The following is a 21691-nucleotide window of genomic DNA, read 5'->3' as shown; positions in this document are numbered from 1 at the left end:
CCGGCATCCCTAGAATCGAGAATTCTCAGCTGGGATAGGGGTGCAGGTTGGAAACCTGGTTTAACAAATTCTTTGCTGGATACTGGGGAGCCCTTTCCTCTGGCCAAGTCTTTGGCAGGCGGCGGGCGAGGCTCTCAGGTCCCGTTCCGGGGCGCGTCTGCAGTCCCAGCGGGGAGAGCCCCCCGCAGCGGCCGTCCGCGCAGGTGCCGGACGCCCGGGCGGCTCCGCTCCCCCGCGCAGAGCCTGGAAGCGACCACCGCGCCCGGACGCTCGAGCCCCGCCGCGGCCGCACTGCGCTGCTAGTCTGAGGGTGGTGTCTGAAGTCGGGCGCTTCCTGCCTTTCCCTCCGCCTGGGTGCCCGGCTAGCGCGGCGGGGTTCCGAGATTCCCCGCTCGCCCCGCCCCGCCCGCCGCCCGCGCCCTGCACAGTGCGCGCGGCGTCCCCGCCCCCAGCCCCAAACCCCCACCCGCTGTGGCCGTAGGGGGGCACCCCCATCGGGGAGGGAGGGTGGTCCGCAGTGGCCCGGTCCCCGAGTGGCGGAGAGGTGACGGTAACCGCCTTCCCATTTCCGCCCGGCCGGCCGCGCGTCAGGGTGAGTGCGGCAGAGAGCGTTCGGTCCTGCCTCCGCCCGCCCGCGCCGGGGGCTGGCCTTGCCTCGCCGGCGCCTTTTTCCCCCGCAGCGCGGCGCCGCTTCGCCACTCGGGCACCGCAGGTAGGGCAGGAGGCTGGAGCGCCTGCTGCCCGCCGCCCGTAAGATGGTCCCCTCGGCTGGACAGCTCGCCTTGCTCGCGCTGGGTACGTACGCTGCCTGCTGCGCGCCCTGAGCCACCTGCCCTCGGCGACACCCCGCTTTCCGCTGGCCCCTCCATTTCTTTTTCCTGGGGGTTTTCTGCGCCCGCCTAGGAGAGTCGAGGGAGGTTCATGCTTTTCAAGGGTTGGAGGCTGGGGGTGGGGGGCAGTGGAAGTCACGAGGGCTTACTAGGGTTTTGGAGGAGCCCATTCCAAAGAGGGGGACCGTCGAGCGCCCAGGCTTTCCCCGGGGAGTGGCCGCCTGGGCCGTGCGTGAGAACGCCGGCCGGGGAAGGGGAAGCGGTGTGCGAACCGGCTTGAACTTTAATCCGCCGCGGCTCGGTGTTCGTACACTTGCCCACACCTACCTGCATACCTGGCTGTCTCCAACCAAGCCCGTCCTCACTGGTGGCGGTAAGCATAGACGCGGAGAAGGTGGCTGGCGTCAGACCCTATGCCTCTTCCCGGTCGTATCCCCTGCCTACCCCTGAGACCCAGTGACGGGCAGAAGGTCACAATCAGCAGAGGAGCCCTCAATCTTCTAACTTCAGGAGCTCTTGAGCTTTGGGGTATGTTTTGGATTTTTGTGCGGATTAATTGTGCTTTTAATTAACTTCCCGGGGAGAAGTGGTTTAAGTGTCAGCCGAGGGCAGGAGTGAAACCCTAGACGGAGCGTTGCCAATTTCCTTTGCGTTTGTTCTTGGAAGGGAACGCGAGTTGGGGGAAGGGAGGGAAAGTTAAACTTGCCAAACCTGGGTCTCGTCTGTGGAGCCCGTGAGTTTTTCCGCGGTGAAGTTCACAGGACCGTATGTAAGGGGTAAGGGGCGCAGTGCAGTGCGCTGCCTGGCGGGCTCTCGCCCCTCTCCGTGCCGGGCCTCTCTGCTATTGAGATAGCTGGTTAACAGCCCAGGTGTTCAGGTTTATTGGTGCAGCTTCCGTAAAATGAATTGCTCAGTCGACATCCCCTGAGCTTAACCCTATAAAGCAAGTTGCTCCTACCTGGATAATTTACTGTAGCCTGAGAAAAGCTGTGGAGCCCTTCCCCTCAAAAAATGCCCAGAGCCGCAGCCTCACCCAGTTCCTGTACAGTTTCAGAGGGCTCACGGACCCGCCTGTAATTCTGCCCATGAAACGCTGGTTAAGAACCGCAGCAGGAGGGGAGGCATCGTTTTAGAGGGAAACGGAGCAGTGGTGGAACCCAGGCTCAGAGATGTAGCTTACCCTGAAACTCACCAACAGGTGGCATGATTATGGATGGCTTTTCCTCCCCATTTACAAAACCTTTTTAATTTTTTGTATTGACGGTTCTGATTTTAGATGGTTTTTAAAGCAACAAAACATTACTGGTACATCAGAAGCCTCCTGTCTGCAGGTGCCTTTGTAGTGTTTTTTTGTTTGTTTGCAAATTCTGGTAGTAATAATAGCTTATGCTATTTGAGCACTTACTCTGTGCCAGGCACTGTTCTAAGTGCTTTTCATTTAATTAATAAGTGCTATTCATTTAATTTTCCCACCAACCTGATGAAGAAGGTATTATCTTCCCTGTTTTACAGAGGAGGAAGGTGAAGTACCCAAAGCCCACAGTGAGTAAGTACTTAGGCCAGGATTGTTAGAGTGTGGGAGAATCAAGGGGTTGAAAGGTCACTTAACTGTGGTTGGTCACTAGAGTCCCATCTCCCAGTTTGGGGACTTTTCCTGAAGGTGAGATTATATGGAATACCCTAGAACTTGCTGTTAAATTGGGTTTTCTGTTGGACTCCTAGGATCTGAAGGCAGTCTTAGGTTATTCAGTGAAAATTAGAGGCAGGAAAAGATGGTGAACAAGTTTGAAGGCACCTTTGAAAGTTGCCCTGCCCTTGCCCATGAAGATTGCATGCATTCGTCATGTTATTTTTCCTTTTTGCCTCGGAGTTCAACCTGAACTTTGTTTCTTAAGAAAAGAATGTATAAACTTAAAAAGATTGATCAGTATGTAAAAGCTGGCTCATACAGTTCTAAAATATGAGCAGTTTCACTGGGTGTTGTATGGAAACCAATTTGACAATAAATTTCATATATAAAAAAAATAAAAAAATACAGAGCTTTACCAATCCCCAAAAATAAATAAATAAAAATAAAATATGAGCAGTTGGAAAGAGAAAAAAAAAGGAAAAAGAAGGTAGGAGTACTTTACACCAGTTTTTTTATTTATATTTCTTTTTTCTTAAGGCTTTAGTTCTGATCATTGACTACAACTTCTGCCTCCCACCTCACTTTCTGCTAGATTACTGAATAGCACTCATCAGTGCCACATGCATCTTTAATTTGCACATTTCCTCTCTAATTTCTCTTAAATTGGTTGAAGGCAGTTCCAGGCAAATCGGCAAATCTAGAAAGCCGAGATCTCTCCCCTCCTCCCCAATCTTCGTGGAGACAGTCTGAAAAGAAACTGGTTGTTTGGAGTCTCAGCTGATGCTCCTGATTACTTGGAACCTGAGCGATGATTGATGTTTTGGCTGGAAGAGTGTGGAGACTGTTGCTTAAATGGCAACATTGGAAATGTGATCCGGGTTCCTGTGGTGGCTGCCTCCATGTCAGATTTCCGTCCCTGACCAGGCACACCTCATAGGAGCTTGGCACCTTCAGTCCCACATCCTCCTCTGTGAGCAGGGAACAAGATGGTGTGATCCTGGGCAAGTCACTTAGCTTTTCTGTGTCTTGTTTTGCTCATCTGTGAAATTAACAGGATTGTTGGATATATTTAACGAACATAGAATGGTGCCTGTCACGTAGTAAGAATTGAATTAATCTTAATCTTAGTGCCATCATCACCATTGTTGTTATAACTTTGAACCCCATAGAATTCCAGATGTTACAGCAGATTGTGTCCATTCTGTAGCTGGAAAGTTTGTCTGTCTTATCTTCTAGCTCCCCACCTTTCCTAAGCCAGAAAATACCACCCAACCTAAAAACCCACTTAATGATTTAGTGAGGGTCATTTGGCAGATGCCAATTCAAGCAAGTTTGGGATTTTTTTTTTTTTGGACGTCATGAATTCTTTAATTTTTGATGCAAAACATTTGGATTTTCTCAGTGTTCAGTGGTCGGTTTATTGAAGTCAGCACTAAGTTCCAGTTTTCTTACCTGTAAAGTGGGAATAATAAAACTGCACCCACCTCACAGGCTGTTAGGAGAATCAGATGAGATGGTAAATATAGAAGCTATTTATAAACTATACTTATAAAGGACTACACACAAAATGAAATTGATTTGATAATACAGAAATGGATTTTATAATCCAGAAATAACCATTATGTTTATGGCAGTTCCCAGAAGTAGGACTGGTTGTAACCTAAAGAAGGGTCCTAGGACCCCAGGTGTCATTAAGGATGGGTACAGATGAAGCAGGTCAGCTTCCCTGTGGATTTGGGACTGAGGGACCAGTAGAGGGCATGAAGTAAGACAGCCCTCTTCTCCATTACATGGAAATGATGTCTTTCAGAGTAGACAGTGGAGGTTTGCCCAGGACACATGTTTTCCTTATTGGGCAGCCATAATTAGGGAAAGTTCACTTAGAACATGGGCTGTAAAGGTGTATATGGAAGGCTTAGAGGCTAAGTTTCCCATATTTGCTTTTCCAAAATTTGGTTTCCTAGGATAAAGAGATCTTTCTGTAAATATTCAATGTCCCCTGCAAAGGGGACCTTTCTTACAGGAGTAAATGATGCTTCCTGTTACTATGGTAACATAGGAAAAATAGCTGACTTTTCCATTAGACCTATCTCTAAGGGCCTTTTGAAAGTGTGTTTGAACAAAGTCCTACTCTGTGGACTGCCCGCTGAAAGGGATGGGCATTGGGAAGTGGAGGTTGGGTCAGCCAAAATGGGATTAGCGTGGCACACTGAATTGGGTATCTTGTGCCTGGTTTCACATGTAAAACCTCTGTAGGACCTTCCACAGCGTGCCTCAAATCACAGCCACCTGGAGGGCTTGGTAAACCAGGTTGCCTGGCAGGAGGTAGGAGTTTGCATGTCTGACAAGTGTCCAGGTGTAGCTTAAGCTGCTGGTGGGGAGGAGAGGAGAGGGGCCCTTGGAGAACCACTGCTCTTCAGCCGGTTCCTGTTAGGGAAGCTTCTGGCTTACCCAGTTGCGTTTTATCTAAAGTACGTGCTGATGTTTATGAATGCTGCTGTGGATTTACGAGCCATTATTAAAGGTGCTTCTGTGGCCTGTCTTGCTGACCAGAGCAGAGTTAGAACTCTTGCTGAGATCTCTTAATTGTCATAAGTGTCCTTGACCTTTACCTCTGGAAAATGTGACCATCTTCTCTCATTAGACTTAAGCTGACCAATGCTAAGCATCTCCCACTTTCTTTTTTGGGGGGTTGCCAAAAATTGACCGTTGTTTGGCTGTCATTTCAACTATTTTTAATCACCTCATTTTAAAGTACGAATTTAATTTTATGCTGAAGGCTAATATATTTAAGATTGCATCTAGATGGAGAATTCGAGCACTTTTACAGTGACTTCTGGTTTTGTTTTGCCTTTTTTTTCCCCTTGTGAAATGTCAAGTATAAAAAATCTTTCATAGAATCAGGAAAGCCTAAAATCTAGGCTACCAGAACCATCTCTTTGGAGCTCTTCAAGTACAAGGCACATTCTCTTTAGACCAACTCCAAAAATCTAGGTAGTCTTTTGACACATTATGAATTGGTTGTACTGGGGTGCCTGGGTGGCTTAGTCAATTAAGTGTCTGGTTCTTGGTTTCAGCTCAGGTCATGATCTCATGGTTTGTGAGTTCGAGCCCCACATTGGTGCTGTCAGCCCGGAGCCTGCTTAGGATTCTGTTTCTCTCTTTCCTCTCTCTCTCTCTCTCTCTCTCTCTCTCTCTCTCTCTCTCTCTCTCTCTCTGTCACACACACACACAATAAATAAATAAACTGAAAAAAATGAATTGGTTGTATTGACTATGACGTAAATAGTTGTTACCTGGGCTTGGAAAAAGAAGTTTGTTGAAATGGAGTTTTATATTTGCTAGTGCCTTTTTCCCCCCTCAAGTCATAGGAAACACAATTTCACATGGAGTCTCTCCCCTAGTCAAGTGAATTCTATGCTCAGCACTTTTGCTTTTAATTTTTTGTTGTCTGCTTCCTTACCTTGAAAAACATTCAGTTTCCCCCACTCTAGTGTTTGCATTTCTCAAGTACTTGCAGAGAAATGGTTAGGACTTCCTCAAGAAGGGATGTATGCGTAACTCCTTTGTGTAACAAGCTTGTGTAACTTACAGAACACCAGCCAGCTATTGTCTTACGTTTTTTGGTTTTATCTTTGAATGTGTTAACTTTTCTGTCTGGGAACCTCAGCAGCAGCGCTCTGTTCCCTCCATGTCCTGCCTTGGATTAACATTGGTTGGTGCTTGTCCTCTCTAGCAGTTGGGGATTCTTTAGAGGCAGAGATCCTGGGTGTTCATCTCTGCCCTTGGCCCATCTAGAGCACAAGTGGAACCTCAGAGGAGACCACTACACACTTGAGGACCCTCTGGGGTAGTGTAGACTCTGTTGGCAAACACTTGGCCACATAGTTAACATTTATCCTAAACTATCAAGGGTGGTTGCATACAAATTCTACCAATGCTGATACAATTAGTCTTCAGAATAATTGTTTTATTGTTATTTTTCAAAAATAGATTAGGATTTAATGTTTTTAATGATTGCAGAAAAACATTTTTCCCCTTTTCTAGACCATTTGCAAATTCTGGAAAGCATAAGAGAAAAAAGTGTTTCAGTGACCTGTTGTTCTAACACCCAAAGATAACCATGATTAACATTTTGTTATAGAGCCTATGGATGAATATATAGGTAGATATTCTTTGAAAGCATATCTGAATTTTGATGGATTCACACTGCTTAACTTACTTGTTTTTGCAATTTAACAACCTTCATAATAAACACTTTTTAAGTCATTCATTTTTTAAGTCATTAAACATTCACCCATTACATCATTCCTAGTGGCTGGGAAATAACCGCTTGACTAGATTTAATATAATTAACCAATTTTGAAACACTTTTGTCCATATACATTTTTCCCATTTCTCACTGTGAAGAATCTGCACACTATTGGGAATATAAGTTGATACAACTGTTTTGGAAGGTAGTGTGGCAATAGCTATCAATTTTAGGCGGGCATAACTTGGGTTATCAGTTCCACTTTTTGATATATATCCTGTTTAAATAGTTGCCTAAATACGCAAATAAAAATGTAAAGGATGGTGATTATTGATTAGTTTATAACAATAACAAGTTGCCAGTACCCACTGTTATAACTATTTAAGGAGATTCCTTAAACAAGTTATCTTTGTATAACAGTACAATGATTTGCTATGTAGCTATTTGAAAGAATAAAGGTTTCATGGTCTATTAAACTTAGAAAGGCATAGAACTGTATATATGGGACAGTGCCTTGGTTTCAATTGGTTAATTTTTTTTAACAAGCCTATATTAAAATGCCTGAAATCAAGGAAGATAAATGATACAACAGACATTTGTGTACATAAATGTTTGGCACATCTTTAGAAAAATTCCTAGCAATTGGTCTTTTCTCCCACCAGCAGTGTATGAACACCATTTTCTTGAATCTTCCATAACTCTAGAAGTTAGTTTTAACATTTGCCAAGTTGATTGGAGACCTCAGTCCAGTCTTCATATTTAATATTTGCTGAGATGACTAAATTATTTTTGTCGGCCATGTCATCTTATTTGCAACTTAATCTTTTCAATTTTTTTTCATATTGATTGAGCATCCTTAGAGCTTTATAATAACCATTTATATAAAAAGGATATTAATATTTTGCAGGTGCTTCCCCCATTTATTGTATATCTTTTTTGGTTATGGTATTTTTGACATACCAAAGGTTTTTATGTAGCAGAAACCAAAAAAAATATATCTTTCCCCTTTAAGCTCTCTACCATCACTTACACAGTTAGGAGAACCTTCCTAAGACAAGGAAAATCTTGCCTAAGATAAGGCAAATATTTACTTATTTTTTTTCTCCTAAGTCTCATATATTATGTTCAACTATTCTATCTAGAATCTATTCTTTTATATGGTATGAAGTACAACTCACATTTCATTTTTTTTAATAGTCAACCAGTTAATGGTCTCAATTGCTATTTGTGGAATAATCTATCCTGTCTACTATGGTTTTGATATTCCATTTTTATCCCATGCTAAATTCCTATAAGTACTTGAATCTGTATTTAATTTGGTTCTATTATTTTGTATTTTTGCACTTATTGTGAATTTGTTCATACATGTATTCTGCAAATGTTTATTGAGCACCTATTCTGTGCCAAGACAGCTTCTAGATGCTAGGGAATCAGCCAAAAATAAGACCTAGAGCTTGTGTTTTAGCGAGTTAGACATTTCCTCCTGCTCTCTATTATAACCAGTTGTTGCTAGTATTTAAAAATATATATTTCTGGGGCACCTGGGTGGCTCAGTCGGTTGGGCATCCGACTTCAGATCACTTCATGATCTCACGGTTTGTGAGTTCGAGCCCCACGTCGGGCTCTGTGCTGACAGCTCAGAGCCTGGAGCCTGCTTCAGATTCTGTGTCTCCCTCTCTCTCTGCCCCTCCCCTGCTCATGCTCTGTCTCTCTCTGTCTCAAAAATAAATAAAAACATCAAAAATTTTTTTAAAAAAATAAAAATAAAAATATATATTTCTTTTGTAATGGGTTTTGTTAATTCTAATAGTCCTTCAGTTTATTCTCTTTGGTTTGCCGGTACATGATCATGTAATCTTGAATAGTGATAGCTTTTCCTCCTTCCATTCCATATTTTTAGCCCTTACTACTTTTTCTTATAGCTGGCTAGAATTTGAAGAACATTTTTTATTTTTTTTTAATTTATTTTTTAAATATTTATTTATTTTTGAGAGGAGAGAGACTGAGTGGGGAAGGGGCAAAGAGAAAGGGAGACATAGAATTGGAAGCAGGCTTCAGGCTCTGAGCTGTCAGCCCAGGGTCCCATGCGGGGCTCGAACTCCAGAACTGTGAGATCATGACCTGAGCCGAAGTGGGACGCTTAACTGACTGAGCCAGTCAGGCACCCCAAAGAACGTTTTTTAAAAGGCAATAGATATCCTTTCATTTTTCTTAATTACTGATAATATTTGTAGCATAAACAGTTAAGGATGACTTTGTGATTATGTATATGTGAGGACATATTATATATACATAGGTGTGAAAATGTATATATAGTAAAACCGTGGTTTGTGAGCATAATCTGTCCCAGAAACATGCTTGTAATCCAAAGCACTTGTATATCAAAGCGAATTTCAAGAACCATTTGGCTCAGTTGTGATCACGTGACATTTACCGTCACATATTACTCACATTGCAAGACGTCACTCGTTTATCAAGTTAAAATATATTGGAAGTGTTTGCTCATCTTGCAGAACACTGGCAGAACAAGTTACTCGCAATCCAAGGTTTTACTGTATGTGTATATATACAAATAAACTTTATCACGTTAATAAAATGCACTTTATAACCTACTAAAAGATTTGGCATTTAGCTTTGTTTTTTAAAGCAGAGGAGATAATACGAGTTGTGGGTCTTGCTTTTTTCAAATGTTTTGAGGACTTTTATTGACCTGATTATGTTAAAGCCATCCTTCACTTCCCCGGAATGAACCCTCCTTGGCTCTGTGGGATTATTCTCTGTACATACTGCTGGATTTGATCCATTCTGAAGTTTGGGGGCCTTGTTTTCTTTTTTAGTGTTCTGTTTTGTGTTTTGTTTTTTGTTTTTTATTTAAGAGAGTGTGAGCGAGGGAGAGGGGCAGAGAGGGAGAGAGAAAGAATCTTAAGCAGGCTCCACGCTCAGCAATGAGCCCAACTCGGGCTCTGTCCTATGATTAGGACCTGAGATCATGACCTGAGCCGAAATCAAGACGCTCAACCAACTGAGCCACCCAGGTGCCCCTCCTTTTTAGGTTTTGATATCAGCATTATGTCAGCTTTATAAAATACATTTTAAAACATTCCGTCTGTTATATACTCTTAAGTAGTTGAGATATGGAAGCAAATGGCTCTGTGAAGGCTTGAAAGAAATTGCTAGTGGTCAGTTTAAATTTTCCACCTCTTGAGTCATTTTTGGTAATTATTTTCCTCACCATCTATTCAATTCAGATTTCTAAATTTCTAGCATAGATTTGTAAACAATCTCATTTTAACTTAAAGTTTTCTTTTGCATCTGTGGTCCCAGCTAATGTGACTTTACCAAATATGAAAATAAGTAAGTACCTAGGCCCCCAAAACAAAATACATTTTTAAGTTTGTTTTTCTTGATAATACTTGGGGGGGGGACCCAAAATCTATCTTTCTTTCTTTCTTTCTTTCTTCCTTCCTTCCTTTCATTCACAGGGAGAGACAGAGCATGAACAGGGGAGGGGCAGAGAGAGAGGGAGACACAGAATCTGAACCAGGCTCCAGGCTCTGAGCTGTCAGCACAGAGCCCCATGCAGGGCTCGAACTCACAAACCGCGAGATCTTGACTTGAGCCGAAGTCGGACGCTTAACCGACTGAGCCACCCAGGCGCCCCTTCTTTTTAATCTTAAACCAAATTCAAGCGAAGGCTTCATTTTAATAGTGTTCCCAGGAGCCCAGGGAAATAACCAGTTTATTTGCATAACTGCATGTGCCAAAGTTGTTATAGTAATGCCATTTCTGATTTGGATGATGCGTGGCATTGTAATTTCTAGCAAAGGCTACTAACTAGCTTCCTGTTGGCTCAAGCTTTAAAAAGTTTAAAAACCTCCAAATACACTACTGTGTCCATGAGATGCCACTAGAGTGTTTGAAGCAAGACAGCCAGTACTGGTGTGGGAGATTTTTGCCATTTGCTCATTTGCTTTTTGGTTCTTTTTTGTTTTTACGATCAGAACTTCTCAGTAAAAAAAAATATTGGATTCTTACAAAGAGACCATATCTTCAGCTTGAGTTCTTTAGGGCCTTTGATCTGAGTTTGAATGAGGTCAGTAAACAATTCTCCTGGGCACTTAAAGGACAGATGCACCTTTACTGCTGTTTCGTCATCTCTTGCCAGGTCAGAGGCATTCTCTGGGTAATTACTTCCAAGAGGTGCAGGAGATTAACTGGCTAAATGGTACACGTAATGCGGTGACACAAAAGTGGCTGAAGCAGATAAATGAGAGGTTTGCAATTACACACTCTGTTCCCCTCCCTCTGCTGGGCCTTGGGAACCAATACAGCGAACACAAACATAAGATACTTTTCTTGGTTGAAAGAGAAAGCGTAAGACCTATAACTTTGACCATGGCAGTGGCTCTGAGGAGCTGGCATGTGAACTATGGAGGGACATAACCTGTTCATCTTCTATGTCACTGAGCTCAGTCGGAAACTCTGGGCTTGAACACTTCTCACCTTGGAACAGCTTCTGGGTTATTATTTTTGCTTTGGAGGAGCGTTATCATCAGGCCTGTTTGCATGCTGTACACATTCCCTGCCAGCAAATTTAAACAATGACAGATGTTTTTTGCACATAGCAGACCTTGGGTGTTATAATTAGGGTTTCAGGGGATGAATCATAGGCCCCTGAACTGGAATGAAAGCAAGCTTGGAGCCTGAGCATTATTTAGAGAGGTGAGGTAAACTCATAGATCACACAGATGGGGAATCTTTCAGGATCTGGACTGTCTCTAAATCTCATCAGCCCCTCCCTTGCCACACAAAGAAAACCCCAAAACGGGCGCCTGGGTGGCTCAGTCGGTTGAGCGTCCAGCTTCGGCTCAGGTCATGTTCTCAGGGCTCCTGGGTTCAAGCCCCACATGGAGCTTTGTGCTGACAGCAGGGAGCCTCCTTCGGATTCTCTGACTCCCCTCTCTCTGCACCTCGCCTGCACTCGCTTGCTCTCTCACTCTCTCAAAAAAACATTAAAAAGAAAACCCCAAAACAAACAGGCTTCTTAGTGTCCACAGAACACGTCCACCCTCTGGTCACCACCTCCCCACGTGGGTCATTCGGGGTACACACCTTCTCTGCTGGCCTCGGTTAAATCCCCCTCACTCTTTTTCCAAAATGAAGTTCAAATCAGAATCTATAAACAGAAGAATCAAAAAAGCACCCCCCAAATTTGACATCATTTTACTAGGTTTAACTGGCAAGTATCCTACCAGATCTCTTTCTCTGTATGGATACAGATATTTGTAAACTCACTTCTTCCTTCAAACAAAAAAAAGCACTTGGTATTTTTAAATCTGCTTTTCACTTACAGTATGTAGGGAAGATATTTCTGTAGCAAAAATGCAAAAAAAAAAATCTATCAACCTATCCTTTTTATGATGTCTATAACACATTCCATTGTACAACTCTATCATTGTTCATTTGTCCATCCTTTATGGGTAGAGATATAGGTTGTCTCAAACTCGGATATTCAAACCTGAAATGAAAATTCTTGCAGCTAAATCATTACTAGTATCTTCTAATTATCTTCTATGACCAAATCCCCAGAAATGCACTACTAGGTCAAAAGGTACGCACTTTTTCACCTCTTAATATGTTTTGACAATCTGCCCTCCAAAAAGCTGTACAGATTTATATGTCTACCACCTACGTGTGAATGCCTATTTGTTGGCAAACTTGCCTATGATTAGTATTTTAATTTTCTAGATTCTGTTAACTGTGTTAGAAAAATGGTGTCTCGTTGTTTTAATTTGTATTTCTTTGGTTAAAACCAAAGTTTGATAACATTGAATGCTTTTTTTCATGTTTGAGTGTTTGGATTTTCTTGTGAATTAGACCATGTTTCAGGTAGATTATTTTCTTATTGATTTGTAAGCAGTTTTTTTAAAAAATCTATTGAAAATATTTCCTTCATTGTCCTGGGTACATTTGTATGTGTTGTGTTTGGGTTTACAGAAGTATCATTTTGTTTTTGTTTTTAACTTTTAAGGACTTAAAATCTGTTCATTTTTCCTTTAGGATTTCTACTTGGGATAGGAAGGAATTTGCTGTGACTCTTTGTCTCATTTCCCCTTCTACTTTAAAAATTTTTATTAACGTTTATTTGTCATTGAGAGACAGAGCATGAGCAGGGGAGGGGCAGAGAGAGGAGGAGACACAGATTCCGAAGCAGGCTCCAGGCTCCCAGCTGTCAGCGGGGCTCGAACTCACAAACCGCAAGATCATGACGTGAGCCGAAGTCGGCCGCTCAACTGACTGAGCCACCCAGGCGCCCCTCCCCTCCTACTTTTATGTTGTTACTTTTTGGATTTAAATTTCAATTCTTGGGGCACGTGGGTGGATCAGTTGGTTGAGCGTCAGACTCTTGATTTTGGCTCAGGTCATGATCCCGGGGTCGTGAGATCAAGCCCTGTGTCAGGCTCAGCGATGAGCATGGAACCGGCTTGAGATTGTCTCTCTCTCTCTCTCCCTCTGTCCCTCTCCCCTGCTCGCTCACTCTCGCTCACTCTTGCTCTCAAATAAAAAAATAAATCAATTTCAATTCTTTGGGAATATATTTCGGTGTAACATGTGGGATAGGAATCTAACTTGCCTTTTTGCCAAATACTGATCCAGTTACTCTATGCCATTCGTTGAATAATTTATTCTCTAATCACTGATTCCAAATCCTACTTTTGTCACTTGAGACAGTTTAGGAGTATTTGAGTCTATTTGTGGAGTTTTCATTCTGTTCCATTAATTTGAGGCTCATCCTATAGTGAAACATTGTTTTGAGTTGGGAATGCGTCATTTGCCCCAGGAGGTGGGGGCAGAAAATATTGAAAACTGGGAAAGTAGACAGTGTAGTACAGTAGATAGCACTTCACATTCATGGCTCCCTTTCATGACAAGACTTCTACTTCTGTCCCACCTAGAGCCTGTTGGAGGAAGAAACACTTGTGGTGGTGGAGAGAAGGATTACTTACCATGTTTGAATCCCTGGGGAGAAAGGATGACTGACCTCATTCCTTAGCTTGCCTGAAGACTGATGGGCACTCGGTCTCACTGTTCTGAAAGGCATGGTGAACCTGCTTGTATGTTCTTATTGTTTCTGGAACTTTGTGCTTTGCAGGAACTGGGGGCATGAGGCAGGCCTGCAGTCCTCCGTGTGATGTTCTGGTTAACGGAGACTGTATTTTCACGTCCCCTTTTCAGATGGGAGTACTGTGGAGTAAGTGTGCCATGGCATTCTCAGAGCCACAGACCAAATCTGGTGTGCCTCCTAGGAATAGAGAATAATTAAAGAATCAAAGAAGAATTTAACAGAAAAAAATCATCTATTATCTTCTATATTAAAACAAACTCAGGGGCACCGGGGTTGCTCAGTCAGTTAAGCATCCGATATTGACGCAAGTCATGATCTTGCGGTTTGTGGGTTCTGGCCCCGCATTGGGCTCTGTGCTGATAGCTCAGAGCCTGGAGCCTTCTTCGGATTCTGTGTCTTCCTCTCTCTCTCTGCCCCTCCCCCGCCAAAATAAATAAACATTAAAAAAATAAAACCCTCGGCTGTATTAGTTAATAGAATGCAAGATTGAAATACCAAAATTAACTTTTAGGATATAGGACTTCAGATAAATTTCTATTCTTTTTGTCCTTTTGGAATGTTTCAGGGTGTGCCCCCAGACTCTTGAGGAATAGGTATGAGTTCCTTCTCTTTGCCATTTAGGGGGCTTTAGTGGCAAAGTTTGAGGAGTACTGTCTCACGTGGATGACTGATTTTCAGATATTTAAAGTAGTCAAAACAGTAACTAAACCTATTATTCTAGCTTCGTTATTCTTCTGCTTGTTTTAGATTTAATTTGCTTTTCTAAGTTTTCCCAAGATGAAAACTTAGACTACTGATTTTAGATTTTTCTTCTTTTCTAATATATTCATTCAGTAATGTAAATTTCCCTCTAAGCACTGCTTTTGCTGCATCCCACAAATTTTGATGAGTTGTGTTTCCATTTTTATTTAGTTCAAAATATTTTTTTTTAATTTTTTTTTTAACATTTATTTATTTTTGAGACAGAGAGAGACAGAGCATGAACGGGGGAGGGGCAGAGAGAGAGGGAGACACAGAATCCGAAACAGGCTCCAGGCTCTGAGCTGTCAGCACAGAGCCTGACGCGGGGCTCAAACTCACGGACCGCGAGATAATGACCTGAGCTGAAGTCGGCCGCTTAACCGACTGAGCCACCCAGGCGCCCCAGTTCAAAATATTTTTTTAACTCCTCTTGAGATCTCTTCCTTGACCCAGGTGTTTTTTAGATGTATTTTGTTTAATGTCCAGTATTTGGGGGGTTTTCCAGTTATATTCCTCTTACTGACTTCAGGTGTAACTCCATTCCGGTCTAAGAGCAGACACTGTATGATTTCTAGTATTTTAAATGTGTTAAAGTGTATTTTATAATCCAGAATATGGTGTATCTTGGTGAAGTTCACATGAGGTTCTGAAGACCGTGTATTCTGTTGTTGAATGTAGTAGTCTGCGAATGTCCTATCCAGTTGGTTGATGGCGTGTCCTTACTGATTTTCTGCCTGATGAATCCATCCATTTCTGATAGGGGGTTATTGAAGTCTCTGAATATAATAGCGGATTCATCCATTTCTCCTTGTAGTTCCATTAATTTTTTCCTTCGGTATTCTGGCATTCTGTTAGGCACATACACATTAACATTAAGCCACCTCATTCTTCAATGATTTAGAAGCTGTTTCAGCATTTCTCAGTGACTTCAATGCCTGAAGGTCATCACTAGTAAACTCTTTAGCCCCACATGGTACCCGTAGTTGATGCAAAACTTCCCATGTTATCTGTAAATGAGAAGTCAAGTCTTCTGACTTGAATAGCAGAACTCTGCTCTGTTTTAACTTATGGAGAGAAAAAAATATAAAAGTAATTACTCCCAAGTTTCTGACTAGTGCTCTATTAGGGTCAAGAGAGTAGGATCTTCTTTGATAGAGATCATTTCAAGTACATTCTTATTTTGAATCCTATCCTCTGTAGGTTGTAGAAGATTTCCAAATGGACTGGGTATGCCTGGTGAACCACCTGAAAGTTAGAGATTTACATTTAGGAAAACAACACCAACTCACTACGTAATGTGAGCTTATTGTCTTGTGAAGTGCCTCTTTTCCCTACTGTGGAAGAGAGGGAAAAATAAACAGAACAGACCTTTAAACTAAATGGGATTTTTTGGATTTTCAGATAAAAGGCAGGCCATTTTTCTTTTAACAGTAATAACAGAGGCATTTGGAGTATCTCTGCTATCATCCCGTTTAGAATATATCCAAGGGATCCAACAGTAGTTGTGATCTTTGTGAACCAAGCCTAGTGTAACTGTTGGTTCTTAATTCACCCCAACTAGCTACTTTATTCATTTAATGCTGTGCTATAGAGCCAAAGGCATGAATAACCAAAATGAGATCTATCAGCTTGTAATGAGGGGTGCTATTTATTCGCTTTAGGTCATTTGTTTTCTACATGGAATTGTTCACTGCAGCAAACATTTAATGTGTATCAGATCATCTGCTGGGTTTGGTGATATTAATGCAAAGAGGGTCATGCCCTAGCCTTTGCCCTCAAGCCCTGAATTCTTGGTAGATTGTGGCAGAAGCAGACATAGTTTTTTACAATATGACGTGAGGTACACAGCGAGCACCTTGCACTCAAGAGGAAGGTTAGGGGTATGACAGGACAAGGCACAATCTGAACAGATAATGGCCATCACTTACAACAACACCTGCTAAGTGGTAATTTCTTTAGAGTCTTACCTGTTGCACAAACTCCTTTAACCCATCTAGCAACCCTTGGACATATGGTGATTATCCCCATTGTACAGATGAGCTGTAAAGCTGAAGCATTTACTTGCCCAGTATCCCACAGCAAGCAAGTGGCAGAACAAGAATTTGAACCTGGGACCCTTGACTGCTGGCCTAGTAATCCTGCTGCTCTGTGTCCATCACAGAAGGCTGTGGATGCTGAGATGCCTAGCCCTGTTCATGTATGAAAATGCCATTTTGTAGCAGACATTAAGCTAAATGTAATCAGACTTAAACAGCTGCTCTCTTAAGTTTTTTCTGTCATAGTGACAGTAAGTGTCATGCAAGTAATTGCCATGCTGGCTCACAAGAAATATTGCCACTTCCCAATGCTGTGAAATACAAACGAATGTGGTCTGGTCCTTTCTTCTCTCCTTCAGGTCAAGAGTTAGCTGTTCGGAAGACAGATAGTCACATGAGGCATGCTACTTAACATGTTGTGTTGTGACCAGGGAACCTCTAAAATGAATTCATTGGGGCGCCTGGGTGGCTCAGTCGGTTAAGCATCCGACTTCAGCTCAGGTCACGATCTCACGGTCCGTGAGTTCAAGCCCTGTGTCGGGCTCTGGGCTGATGGCTCAGAGCCTGGAGCCTGCTTCGGATTCTGTGTCTCCCTCGCTCTCTGCCCCTCCCCCATTCATGCTCTGTCTCTCTCTGCCTCAAAAATAAATAAACGTTTAAAAAAAATTTTTTTTAAATAAATAAAATGAATTCATTAATGGAGGCTGCTATGCATTTCTACCATACAGTTCAGAAAAATTTTTTACTATTTTATTTTTGAGAGAGAGAGAGAACACGTGCATGGAGAGGGACGGGCAGAGACAGAGGGGGACAGAGGATCTGAAGAGAGCTCTGTACTGACCGCAGCGAGCCTGATGCAGGGCTCAAACTCACTAACTGAAAGATCAGGACTTGAGCTGAAGTCGGACTCTCAACCAACTGAACCACCCAGGCACCACCCCTCCACCGTACATTTCTTAAAAGGTTTTTGTTATAAAGGGTGATTTCTTCGATTTATGCAGGCAGGCTGTCCTCCAATGCGTGATGTCCCTGAAAGTCACAGTGTGTGTGCGCTCTAGCCTGTAAGACCTCTGCTGGAGTTCTGGCTTCACCTCCTCACCCTACCTCCATGTCTCTCCAGTTGACATTTCCCCCAAATAATAGTGGGAGAAGGCAAAGTCTTTACTGCTTTTACATTAACACCTTTAGTTCTTCACAGCCCAGCTAAAGATAGAATCTGTGTTAGCACATTTGCTAATAGCTGGCTTACGTTCAGACTGTTCACCCTTAACTTTAGCCATGACGTGTACCCACAAAAGAACACAGGTACTTATATTAACTTGATAGGACAGTAGATCAGGAAGGAAAGAACACTTAGCATTTCACTTGTATCTGGGAACTTCCTTTATTTGGCCGGCAGCACTTTTTGATGGCCTTTGCACCTCCGAGTAGATAATTTAATATCTGGCTCCTCGGGTGATGGAGCAGTGCTGTAGTGTGGACATTTTACAAATGTGTATTAAAAGTGCGGGTTTCCCCTTTAGGTAAAGAGGTAAGACCCTTTGTCAAGTCGTCTGCAGGTACCCCCTCCCTGTGTGCATTAGGCCACTTCACTTTGACAAAAGACATACATTAGTACCTCTTTTCACGAACCAAAAAGAAATCTAAAGAGAAATCGTAAAAGTTAAAATAGCTTCTGGCATTTGTTTTGAGCTTTTATAGAGGCAGCATGTGCCCCAAGCAGCAAGAACGGCCATGCCAAGCTTGTTCCCCAAACTATGCTCAGCATCTAGCCGCCATATTTTTGCACTGTGTCTGTGAGCGTCTGTGTTTTATCTCTATTTATTTTGTGCATCTGTTAGCAAGATGTGTCCTATAGTATCAGAAAAGCCCATGAGGTTATTTTTGGGGTCTAGGAATGCTCAAAAATGTTTCCATATAAATTAGCGGTGATTGCTTCTTCACTTCACGCCACTGTGGCTTACAGAAGATTTCATGAGAATACCCTTCTTTCAGATAGCGGCGGAAACCTGTGTGTATTGCTAACACAAAACAGCCAGCGGGATGGGCTACTTCTGCAATGACACACCTCTTTCTGGAAAAAAAAAATGTGGCTTTAAAAATCACTGTCTAGGGGCAAGTGGGTGGCTCAGTTGGTTGAGCATTCGACTTCGGCTCAGGTCATGATCTCATGGTTTGTGTGTTCGAGCCCTGTGTTGGGCTCTGTGCTGACAGCTCAGAGCCTGGAGCCTGCTTCAGATTCTGTGTCTCCCTCTCTCACTGCACCACTGTTTGCACTCTGTCTCTCAAAAATGAATAAATGTTAAAAAAAAAATGTTTTAAATCACTGTCTTCTTTAAAGGACTTTTCTAGAACATTCTCTCCTTTGCTTGTAAGTCCGAATCATTCATATCTCTAGTTTGCTTGGATTGCCTCTACTGCAGTACCTTCCCAAACCCTCTAGAAAAGTTGACCAGTTGGTAATTCTGTAAAAGCCCATCCTGCTGGCCCATGGGGGAGGAAAAGTTGATGTTTTAGGCAGCCAGGAAACTAAACTATCTCCTGAGATTTAAACACCCAGATAGCACCTCCTCATAAAAATTCTGTTGTTCTCCGAGCAGAAGGCCTGCTTGTATTTTCCATGGGGCTTTTCCTCACTGCCCTGTAGGCTCCCTTGATCTATATTTGCGTCACCTCATCTCCAGCAACCCACTATCTAACATTTCTTCCTCCGATTGATGCTCTTCAGTTGTGACATTCATCAGGAGAAAAAGAAAGAAAGGTTTAACCTTTTGGAACGGAGCAGTCCCTTTGGGTCCAAATGCCCTCATCCTTTCAACTTGCACCTCAGACCCCGATGAACCCAAATTGCACGGAGCTAGTGAGTGGTAACAAGGACAAGATGTTGGTGGAATAACCCCACTGTTTTCCAGCAGTAAAGAAAATAAATGCGCTTAATCATTCGTAGATGTGCTTCACCTACTAATCAGGGCACAACCCTCTCCAGCTGTTTTCTCTTCCCCTGTGGGAGGCGCCGCCTGCAGTGGGGAGAGGGCTCTGCTCCAGTGGGTGACTGTTCCCGGGCCAAGGATGGAGCCGCTCTGTCTGAGAGCGCCAGCTCTTGCAAGCCCGCCCTGCGGACAGTTGATCTGAGCTCTCAGTCTTGAGAAGTGAACCAGGGAGGTTGCGGGGGCGGGGGGGATTATCCTAGAAAATAGGATATGATATGTGTCTTCCCTTGAATATGCCTCATTAAATGAGGCAGGTACCTGTGGCCCTTGCAAATGGAGAAGAAGGTTGGACTGCAAGGTAGAAGCCCTTCCTCCGCCTGTGGTCTTCATCCCTGAGGGCACCACGGCCCCCAGGCTGGTCCTGGCTCAGCCAAGAATGCCCTCTGGGGGCCGTGATGTCATCTGACTCCACTGCTGGCCGTGCAGAAGTGGGCGAATGGCCTCACTGTTTGGTCTTAAAGATAAAGTCATTAACTTTGTATAAAAGCATGTTTAGGCGCCCAATGAGGTCATTAGAAAGCATTGAAGAAGTCTGGATTGTTCTAAACCACTACCCATGCACTGTTCTTGGTTTTCCCCACTTTAGCTTCTTCGGAAAGGGCCTTGTTGTTTTTACCTGGGCTGTTTATCACTTGATAAGCTATTTTAGAGGCTCCAAAGGCAGAAATTTTCTGAAAATCTAGAACTTTGTTTATAGAAAAACCTTTCGCTTTGAGGATGGAGATAAATTGGTATGAATAGCTATTGGTATTTTTAGGTACTGCCTCCCTTATACTGGGGGGAAAGAATCCACTTTTATTTTGTCATACCAGTGAGTGTCTGCAGGTGACCTCTTGCTCCGTTGACAGTAATCGTGTGTGTGATGTGCGTCTCATCTAGAGGTTTCTGTTCCTACTTCTTGGCATTTTCTTTCACCTTCCCTCTTACCCTTATTCTCAACTTCTGCAGTGCCTTGCATAATACCTAACATTTAATGGTTGACTGATACACTTTTATTGATGACGAATAATTTACTTCGAGTCTCTTTCCTCTTCTCTCTCCTCTTCCTTTCCCTTCTTATCCTTACTCCCAAAATAGCATCAACATAGCAGCAGATAGGAACACTGACTTCTACCTTCCTTGGGGAAAAGGACTCCTTTCCCAAGGCTATGTGGCCTGTCCTAGCATTCCAGCCCCACACGCATCTCACCATCATGACACCCACATTAGTGGGGGTGACCATCTCTGTTTCTCTCCCACAGCCACTGTAGGGGAGTATGAAGGACAATAGAAAGCTGGGCTATGCTCGTACAGGGCATAAAAGGTTGCTACAGAGGCAGGACATTTACAGCAGAAAAACCCAGAGCAGAGAGTAGTCTCCTGGTCTGTACATTTGCAGCTTGTGTGTCCTCTGGTCACAAGTGAGTGCAAAGCCTGTTTGCTTTGCTCCTTGTGGGCCCTTCTCTCTTGATCCTGGGATGCTTTAGTCCAGCCTGCAGGCGGTAATGGAAAGGATATGTGGTAAGTAGGGTTAGATACCATGTAAGCTTCCAGAAAGCCTTGAACACAGCTACCGTTACCCAGAGACTGACTTATCCTGGATGTTGTATGTATGTCACATAGATGAGCCTGTGATTAACTTGGACAGAGATTCCTTGGACATGCCTGGGGATGACCAGGGGAGGAAACTTCATTCCAGTTTGTAGCATTCTGGGGGATCCGAGGGATCCTGAGAAGACTCTGGAAGGGAACTGTCAGTAAAAGCTCTTTAGAGAAGTTTGAGAACATCAGGACCAAGATAAACTGACTTGTGTGGCTTTGACTCTTGTGGGTATTGAGCCTCTAGGCCTGTGTTCTTGTTCGTTCAGTCATTTTTTTTGCTTTTTAATTTTTTGAGGGAGGTGAGGTCCTCCATCTGAGGGGGTCAGGAAAGATATTTGAAGATGTTGGTGTTTGAACTGGGCCTTGAAGGTTGACCATGGCCTAGGAAGGTGAAGAGAAAGCAGAGGAATAGCAGAGGCAGAGACAAGGTGAAGAGAGGAGGGCCCCCAAAACACAGCCCCCAAAATAGTCTTGTCAGCTCTGTATCTATTCTGTTCCATACCTG

The 21691-nt window shown here is 43.2% G+C and overlaps 1 protein-coding gene across 4 annotated transcripts in view; it reads left to right on the top strand.

Annotated features, from left to right (window-relative positions):
- The first annotated feature begins 476 nt into the window (after positions 1-476).
- The window catches only part of TGFA (transforming growth factor alpha), a 109934-nt gene continuing 88719 nt past the window's right edge, over positions 477-21691 (top strand). For 2 of the 4 annotated variants that reach the window (XM_053890777.1, XM_019441154.2), the window contains exon 1: positions 940-1358. In XM_053890777.1, the coding sequence (XP_053746752.1) occupies positions 1244-1358 (115 nt within the window). In that variant the 5' untranslated portion in view covers positions 940-1243. Of the gene's footprint in view, positions 796-939; positions 1359-21691 lie in introns of those variants that run through there. The other 2 variants (XM_053890779.1, XM_053890778.1) reach the window with 2 other exon arrangements.

The sequence above is a fragment of the Panthera pardus genome, unplaced genomic scaffold (assembly GCF_024362965.1).
Source record: "Panthera pardus isolate Hobbes unplaced genomic scaffold, ASM2436296v1 HiC_scaffold_25, whole genome shotgun sequence".
NCBI lineage: Eukaryota > Metazoa > Chordata > Mammalia > Carnivora > Felidae > Panthera > Panthera pardus.
Note: the sequence above shows the minus strand (reverse complement) of the source record. Positions and strands in the feature narration are given on the sequence as shown.